Here is a 9,124-nt window from a genome sequence, read left to right as displayed (position 1 = left end):
CCAGTGAAGAAATGGGCAGAAGACATGAACAGACACTTCTCCAAAGAGGACATCCAGATGGCCAACAGACACATGAAACAATGCTCAGCATCCCTCCTCATCAGGGAAATACAAATCAAAACCACACTGAGATATCACCTCACGCCAGTCAGAGTGGCTAAAATGAGCAAATCAGAGAACTCTAGATGCTGGCGAGGATGTGGAGAAACGGGCACCCTCCTACATTGTTGGTGGGAATGTCAACTGGTGCAGCCCCTCTGGAAGACAGTGTGGAGGCTCCTCAAAAAATTAACAATAGAACTCCCCTAGGACCCAGCAATAGCACTGCTAGGAATTTGCCCAAGGGATACAGGAGTGCTGATGCATAGGGGTACATGGACCTCAATGTTCATAGTAGCACTCTGAACAATAGCCAAAACATGGAAAAAGCCTAAGTGTCCATCAACGAACGAATGGATCAAGATGTGGTTTATCTACACAATGGAATACTACATGGCAACGAGAAAGAATGAAATCTGGCCACTTGTAGCAACATGGATGGAACTTGAGGCTGTTATGCTGGGCGAAATAAGTCAGGCAGAGAAGGACAGATACCATATGTTTGCACGTACAGAGGATTAGGAGGAACTTAACGGAGGACCATGGAAGAAGAAGGGGAAAAAAAGTTGGGGAGAGGGAGGGAAGCAAACCATGAGAGACTCTTGAATGCTGAGAACTGAGGGCTGATGGGGGTGGAGGGGAGTGGAATGGGGTGATGGGCATGGAGGAGGGCACTTGTGGGGATGAGCACTGGGTGTTATATGGAAACCAACTTGACAATAAACTCTTAAAAAAAATCTTAGCTGTCTTCTTCCTCCATTACTCTTGTTTTTGTTTTTGCCTCCTCTCCATTACTACTGATTTAGGAATTCTGCTGAGAACTAGAACTCCACTTGAGCCTGGATTATCTTCTCAGCTACAGGGCAAGTCAAGTCAGCTTGAACAACAGGCTTTAGCTATTGATACTTGATTCTGCCTGAAGAGAAACATACACAGATCCTATAATAGCATTTCTTTCCAAATCCTCATAGGTCAGCTTTATGTGCTCTGTTTGGTAAAAAGTCCATGCTGGTGGTAAAAAATCAATTTTTATTTATATTCTCAAAATGGAATAACGAGTGTTGTTGATTATAAATGGGATGTGTGCTTACTGTATTTTAAAAAAGTGGATCATGAGTAAAATAGATGAAGGGGATTAAGAGGTTCAAACTTGCAGTTATAACATAAGTCATGGGGTTTAAAAATACAACATAGGCTATACAGTCAATAATATTGTAATAACTTTGTATACTGACAGATGGTAAGCACTATCATGGCAAGAACTAAGTATGGAACTGTTAAATCACCATGTTGTACCCCTAAAACTAATATATTTTTAAAATGTTTTAATGTTTATTTATTGGGGGGAGGAGGGGCAGAGAAAGAGGGAGACACAGAATCCGAAGCCGGCTCCAGGCTCCAAGCTTTCAGCAAAGAGCTGGACGTGGGGCTTGAACTCACAAGCCACAAAATCATGACCTGAGCTGAAACTGGATGCCCAACTGACTGAGCCACCCAGGCACTCCCACCTAAAGGAATATAACTTTGTATGTCAACTACACTTCGAAAAAGTATATTAAACATATATAAAAATTCCCCAATAATCACCCATATCTTTCCAAACTTTTATGTACGGACACATTTTTTACATAGGTTTTTAACTTAAAAGGAATCATCACTTGCAAAGAAAGAGGATCTCTTTTGCACTGCTGGTGGGAATGCAAACTGGTGCAGCCACTCTGGGGAACAGTATGGAGGTTCCTCAAAACATTAAAAATAGAACTACCCTACAACCCAGCAATTGCACTACTAGGTATTTATCCAAGCGATACAGGTGTGCTGTTTTGAAGAGGCACATGAACCCGAATGTTTACAGCAGCACTATCGACAATAGCCAAAGTATGGAAAGAGCCCAAATGTCCATCGATGGATGAATGGATAAAGATGTGGCATGTGTGTGTATATACACACACACACAATGAAATATTACTTGGCAATCAAAAAGAATGAAATCTTGCCATTTGCAACTACATGGATGGAACTAGAGGGTATTATGCTAAGTGAAATTAGTCAGAGAAAGACAAATATCATATGACTTCACTCATATGAGGACTTTAAGATACAAAACAGATGAACATAAGGGAAGGGAAGCAAAAATAATATAAAAACAGGGAGGAGGACAAAAGATAAGAGACTCTTAAATATGGAAAACAAACAGGGTTGCTGGAGGGATTGTGGGAGGGGGAATGGGCTAAATGGGTAAGGGGCATTAAGGAATCCACTCCTGAAATGATTGTTGCACTATATGCTAACTTGGATGTAAATTAAAAAAATAAATTAAAAAATAAACATTACAAAAAAAAAAGAAAAGGAATCACCACGGACTATTCTACGACTTGCTGTAAAGGGAAAACACCTGTCATGTGTCTCTTCTACTATCAACACACTGAACAGTTCTGGGATCAGATGTGTGGGAGTTTCCTACACCAACAACTCTAACTCTACAGCAGACACCAGATGCTGTCCTGCATTTTAACTCAATGTGGACACACTCCATCTGGAGATAGCATCAGATCCTACAAATTAAGGACCTGGTCCCAACCCCATCCCTACTTCAGATGCCAACTGCAAGTCCAGGTTGTCACCTCAGCTTTTGACCCATGCGCTATAAACTGGAAGTTCCCATGACTACTACTTCAGTTGTAATTATCTGCTAAAGAGGCTCACAGAATTCAAGAAAACAATTCATTTACTAGATTACTGTTTTACTCTAAAGAATACTACTCTGGGTATAACCAGATAGAAGAGATGCATAGGACAAGGTATATAGGAAGGGGCATTGAGGTTCCATGCTCTCTGAGTATGTCACCCTCCTTGCACTTATGTTCACCCAATTCAGAAACTCTGAACCCTTTTGTTTTCTTAAAATTTTTTTTAAAAGTTTATTTTTGAGAGTGTGTGTGTGAGCGGGGGTGGGGGAGGGGCAGAGAGAGAGGGAGACACTGAACTCAAAGCAGGCTCCAGGCTCTGCAATGTCAGCACAGAGCTGGACACAGGGCTCGAACTCACAAACTGTGAGGTCATGACCTGAGCACTTAACTGACTGAGCCACCTAGGTGCCCCTGGGGTTTTCATGTGGGTTTCAGTACATAAGCACCACTGCTCAAATCACTGGTCACCAGTGATGCACTCAACCTCCAGCCTCTGTCCTCTCCCCAGAGGTGGGGTGGGGTGGGGTGGGGCTGAAAGCTCCAAACTCTGATGACCAGACCTCATTGAGGTGATTTTTGGAAAGCTCCTATGCGTATGGTTGAAAGGGGCTGCTTATAAATAACAAAACACACCCTCATCTCTTATTAGGAAATTCCAAGGGTTTAGGAACTCAGCCAGGAACTGGACAAACCCAAATACATCATTGTTACTATAAGCCATATTATAAGACCTGCTTAATTCATTTAACAGGTATTTTTTTCCACATTAATATTAAGATTTATCTTTTTAATGACTGCGTATGTTACTGCATAAAAATGGCAAAACTGTTTAAAGTAACACGCTCTGTTGAACATTATTTCTAATGTTCAAAGTTATGAATGATGTTATGACACACCTTTATGTATATATCCGTACACATCTCTAATAACTTCATTAAAATAAATGACTACAGAGAATCAGAGGTTGAGTTGTGCTGTCCAATATGGTAGGCACTAGCCACACGTGACTAACTGAAATAAAAAAATTGTAAAATTCAGCTTCTCAGCTCTACTAGCCACATTTCAAATGCTCCACAGCTGAAGACTATTAAAATGTGGTTGATCACGACCAGTGAATACCATATTGAACAGAGTATACATAGAACATTCCCATCATTGCAAAGGGTTCTATTGATAGCCTTGGTCTACAGAAATATTCATATTAAATATTTGATAGCAATATCTCACAGAAATGACATAGCACTTTAAACTCCCAAAATTAGCATAAGCACTTTTATGTTCTCCCATTGTTGACATCAGATAAATACATGAGACACAGTGTTTTAATCTGCACTTAAAAACTATTAGTAAGACTAAAAATCTTTTCAGATTTTTTGGCAATTTGTGTTTATTTTGTTGTTAAATTATCTCAACTTTGTCTATTTTAAAAGAATCAAGTTTAAAGGTATCCTGTTCCCAATGACCTATAAAAGCAAAACATGTGTGCAGTGAAGAGACATTTCTTCATCTGTTTTGCTGGTTTCCTAATAATTTTGTAAAGATATTTACCAAAACAGCATAAAAATACCTAAGAGAGTAGAACCACAATTAGGTAAAGGTAATCTGCACTCCTGGAAGTTGCTTCCTTAGTGGAATTGATGGTTTAAATAACAATGGTTATCACCACAGCATGTTGTTTCTAAGAGATACTGTTTATCTAAGAGATAATTTTTCAAATTAAGCTATGAAAACATACAAGTTGATACACAAATATAAAATAGAAATGTTCATCTGAAAAGTGATTATATTTACAGTAAAGTCTAAAAGAGGAAAAACCAACCTATGGGTCCCCAGGTTGGTGGGGGTGCAGGGACAGAATGAGTGGTAAAGCACACAGTGGGAGTTTCTGGAATGATGATGATGTTCTGGATCCTAATAAGGGTCTGAGGTACACAGGTGCATACATTTGTCAAGATTCACTGAACTGTATACACGCAACTTAAACAGTTTCACTATATGCAATCTTAATTTTTTTTTTTTATGCAATCTTAATTTTTAAAAGGAAGAAAAAAGTTTAAAAGGCATTGTGCCATTAGAATATTCAACTTAGAGGCAATAAAAGTAATTGTGTTAAATATTTATAGAACTTAAAATGTGATTTCTGGCCAGGAGACACAAAGTTTTACTAAATTGGGAATGGGAAGCAGAGTATGTAATGTCTAGAGCCAAACCACTCACTGTCAAACCAATAGCACAAGAGAAAATTCACCATCAGGGTAAAATACATTAAGGTATCAGAAAAGCATTACTAACATTTTAACATAGACATTTAATCAATGTTTCTAAAAAGCCTGCACTTGTGATATGAAAGCTGGACCAAACATTTTCTGGAAAATCATTTCCTAATTATTGAATAGTATGTGATTTAATTTTCTGAGCCATTTCTGCTGAGGTAGTTTATGAAATCGATTCATTGTGCCCTTTACCCTTCTCATCTAAGCTATTGTTATTTTATCCTATCACACTAGCACAAAAGCTAAAACATGCATGTTAAAACTAACAGACTTGGGGTGTGTGGGTGGCTCAGTCCATTAAGCATCTGACTCTTCATTTTGGCTTAGGTCATAATCTAACGGTTGTGGGATGGAACCCCATGTTGGGCTCTGTGCTGACAGCATGGATCCTGCTTCAGATTCTCTCTCCCTCTCTCTGCCATTTTCCCCACTTGCATGGGTGTGTGCACACTCTCAAAAAAAAAAAAATAAATAAAACATAAAATAAAATAAAATAACGCCAATAGCCTTGATGATGAAGAATGCCTAAGGAGAGACAAGATGCTCCATGTCACATTACCTCCCCACTCCCACTGTTACAATGCACATTCAGTATCCCTGCCCATTTCCAATATATCATAACCTGTTCAGTGAGTGAGCTGTTCAGAAACCTATGCTACAAATCTCAAGTTCTTTGTAGACAAGCTCAGATATTAAGGCAACTCTTCAGATGACCTCGATTATAAGAAGGAAGGATATGGGGGGATACAAAGACTTCTGTCTCCAAAAGTGAAGGTTTGCCCAATTAAGGATGTGGCCCAGGAGTAAAGAAGCAGGAAAATGTACATTGTATTAGTGTATCTGCTTTGTAGAAAGACAGCAATTTTTGCTATTAAATGCTACATTATACTTTGGAATCAAATAGATCTGGGTTTGAGAATCAATTCTGCCATTTAATAGATGTGTGATCTTGGAGAAGCTACAAAGTTCTGCTTTCTTACAGGGAATGCTAGTAGTATGTCTCCTAGGTGTGTTATGAAGATTACATGAAAACACAAGCAACTTTCTAAGTTCAGTGGCTGGCAAATTATAGGTGCTTAACAAATGATAACTACTATCATACACAAGTCTGTTCCTCAAGAATGTTATGTAAACAATACACGGCCCAGTCACTGCCCTCTGTAACCAAACCACCACCAGGATATTCAGGCAGTCATTTTTCTTGCCATCAAGGAATTAACACAAATAAGCAGCATACCATAATTCTAAAGTCTAACCAAAAAAACATCCTTTAGAGGAATTTCAGTAGCCAACCACTGATAAGTTTTTTTTTTTAAGCTAAATGGTATGTACAGATGTGAGAAAATAAATTTGACAAAACAAAAAGAACTCAAAGTTGACACTTCCCCCACCCCCAAAAAAGGAAATCTGCTAAGCTGACACACTCCATGCTTCCCTGCCATGCTACTGATTTATCTCAGCTCCATCACTACTAAAGCAGTAAGAACACAGGTGAGCAAGCAACTCTTTCAGCACAGAGGACCGAATCTCTGACACAGTATCAACCACATTTATTCACTTTAAAAAGCAGTTTATGTGGCAGATAGTGCACAATAAATATTTACCTGTTTCACTTCATCCGGCATATTTTTTTCCAGTTCTATTAGATATTCTTCATCTAGTTCAGAGGAATTCACATTATCATCAGGTTTGTTCTCAACCCTGTCCACTCCTGGCTCCTCCTTCTCAAACGAGGTGCTAGGGTCATGAAAACACTCCTCTTCTTCCTGGTCCTCCTGGGGATGCGCTGCAGCCTCCTTGAGCAGCTTGCTCTGCAAACGGTGACCTTTGGTATTAGAAACTGGAGGGCCAGCACACTCTGCTTCCTGGGGATCTGTAACTTTCAAACCATTGAAAAGATCCTCTGGAACCCTACAGTTTTCTGACTTTTCCCCCATGCTGTATCAGTGAGGAAGGTGAAGCTGAAGTTCTGGGAAAAGAGAAAATACGTTAGGTAATGGTGCTTATACAGGTAGCCACCACTTTCCACAAGTCTGCCGAACGCCACTTCGCCTTTAACATTAGCATGGAACATTAGCATGGTAACAGCTCTTTTTATAAAGGTGAGAATCTCCTTCAGATTTAGTTTGTGAAAACAGGTAAATATTAATGTAGGTCTTTTGTAAAAGCAAAGTGGTATAACTCAACCTTTTGGAAAGCAGGGGTGGCAGGTGTGCGGATAATCTTTGCTTTATGCCATTTTGGCTCAGGAAGGTTTGATAAAACGCTCAACTTTTCGGACAGCAGGGGAAACCAGTATTTAAAAAAAAAAAAAATCCTACCTATACACCTAAACGAATTTATGCATCAAAACACACGTTAACTTCCTTTCATTGAAATTCACTATAAAAAAATTTTGGTTATCATAAGCCCATAAATAATAATGCCAAACATCATTTTAACTGACACCAGTTTCGGAACTTCATATAAGCAACAAAAGACACCGATTGTAATGGGACTCTTCCTCTTTCCACTGGTCAAATTTTGTCAGGGTTATAAAAAATGGGCATAAGGTAAAACAATGGTAAGAAAATGGGACGCCCCTAACCGTTATTCAGAATGAATAGCCAGATCCGGGGGGGGAAAAAATAGGGGCCTGTCTTTCCAGCACCGCCATTCGAAGCTAAAAATAAGCGTCTGACGGTGCTCAAAATGCAATCAGTACCAAAAGAGCGCTCGTCAACTTGACCCAAGTGCGTGTTGTGGAGCCCACGCAGGTTACAATGCAAGGGAAACCCTGGCGCAGCTGGTCCTAATCAGGATCACCATGGGGGTCAGACTCAGGCACTAAAAGAGTGCTTCTCAACCCTGGCTAAACAAAATAGTACTTGGGAAGCTTTAGCAAGTACTGCTACCCAAATCTTATCCTCCACAGATTCTGATTTTGGCGTCTGGCGTAGGCCCAGGATACCCGTATTTTTAAAAAGGCATCCCAGGTGATTCTCATGTACAGCCAATTGAGATCAACTGCTGTGAGAGCTGAGTCAGAGCGTCAGCAGCCCCACCCCTCGCCCCTCTGGTCACAGCAAAATCACGCCAATGACCCTTGTGTCGCGACAAGAGCACGAATTCGTCCCAGCTCGTCCCAAGAAAACTTAAAAAAGCAAGACCTTAATACTACGACTTAGACGCCACACAATGTTTTGTTACCCCCTTGCTTCCAGGTCTAGTGGAAGAACGCAGGAATTTGAGGCCCCGGGGTTAAGAAGAAGCCACCCTACGCTTCCCAACACTTCGTCTTCTAGCTGAGTCCCTCACAGCCTTAAGCCTACAGCCCGACGCAACACTCACAGCTCCCCAGTTCCTCTCGTCTTCACCTTCCCGGCCTCTAAGATCTTCTACTTCCGCTCAGCCAAGTGCACTTCCGTCGGCGCCAACCAACGGCATCGCTTTTGGCAAAGCATCCTGGGAAATGTAGTGGGACCCTCAGGGAGAAAGCACGTCGCTGTCGCGGTGTGTGACGCAATTGTACGGCCAGAAATGTGGGTGGCGGTTTCCATCTTGGGTTACGGTAGGAGTCCACTGTATTCAGCACCCGCGAAAAGAGGAGAAAAGGTGGTCTCCAAGCTCCAAATGGTGGTTCTGTTTACTCCGTCACTCTGACCTCTTATGCTAGCAATGTATAAAGGAATCCTGAAGCATAAACCCTGCACAAATAATTTTTTCTCTCAAATGTTTCTCAAAGTGTGCCTTTCAAGGGATACATGGCTAGATCAAAACAGTTTTCATAATAACATTAAGTTGTTATTTGCCTTTTCCGCACTTCTTTCGTGAATATACAGTGTTTTCCAGAGGCTGTCATGTGATGGCGCAGCCGCTTGAATGCAGGAGCTATGAGAATCCAGTTGTCTTCTGTTAAGCCAGAGATTTGCATAAATAAAACAATGTCACTCTCACTATAGTAATTTTTGTTTTAGAAAATATAGTGATTTATAACGAAATTATTTATGTTGGCATGTAATAGGTGTATTGTTATTTTAAATTAATAAATTCTAAATATTATTCAGTTCTAATTTCTAATAC

General features: G+C 40.2%; 1 protein-coding gene across 1 annotated transcript in view; it reads right to left on the bottom strand.

Annotated features, from left to right (window-relative positions):
• Positions 1 to 8,730, bottom strand: part of TTC1 (tetratricopeptide repeat domain 1) — a 49,722-nt gene extending 40,992 nt beyond the window's left edge. The window contains exons 1-2 of the mRNA XM_039245357.1: positions 8,393 to 8,730; positions 6,667 to 7,031 (exon numbers count right to left, since the gene is read on the bottom strand). Of these exons, the coding sequence (XP_039101288.1) occupies positions 6,667 to 6,999 (333 nt within the window). The 5' untranslated portion in view covers positions 7,000 to 7,031; positions 8,393 to 8,730. The remainder of the gene's footprint in view (positions 1 to 6,666; positions 7,032 to 8,392) is intronic.
• Between the last annotated feature and the right edge of the window lie 394 nt (positions 8,731 to 9,124).

This window comes from Hyaena hyaena, unplaced genomic scaffold, assembly GCF_003009895.1.
Source record: "Hyaena hyaena isolate Hyena2069 unplaced genomic scaffold, ASM300989v1 scaffold_253, whole genome shotgun sequence".
NCBI classification, from domain to species: domain Eukaryota; kingdom Metazoa; phylum Chordata; class Mammalia; order Carnivora; family Hyaenidae; genus Hyaena; species Hyaena hyaena.
The sequence above is the reverse complement of the archived record's forward strand: the minus strand, read 5'-3'. Positions and strand labels throughout refer to the sequence as shown.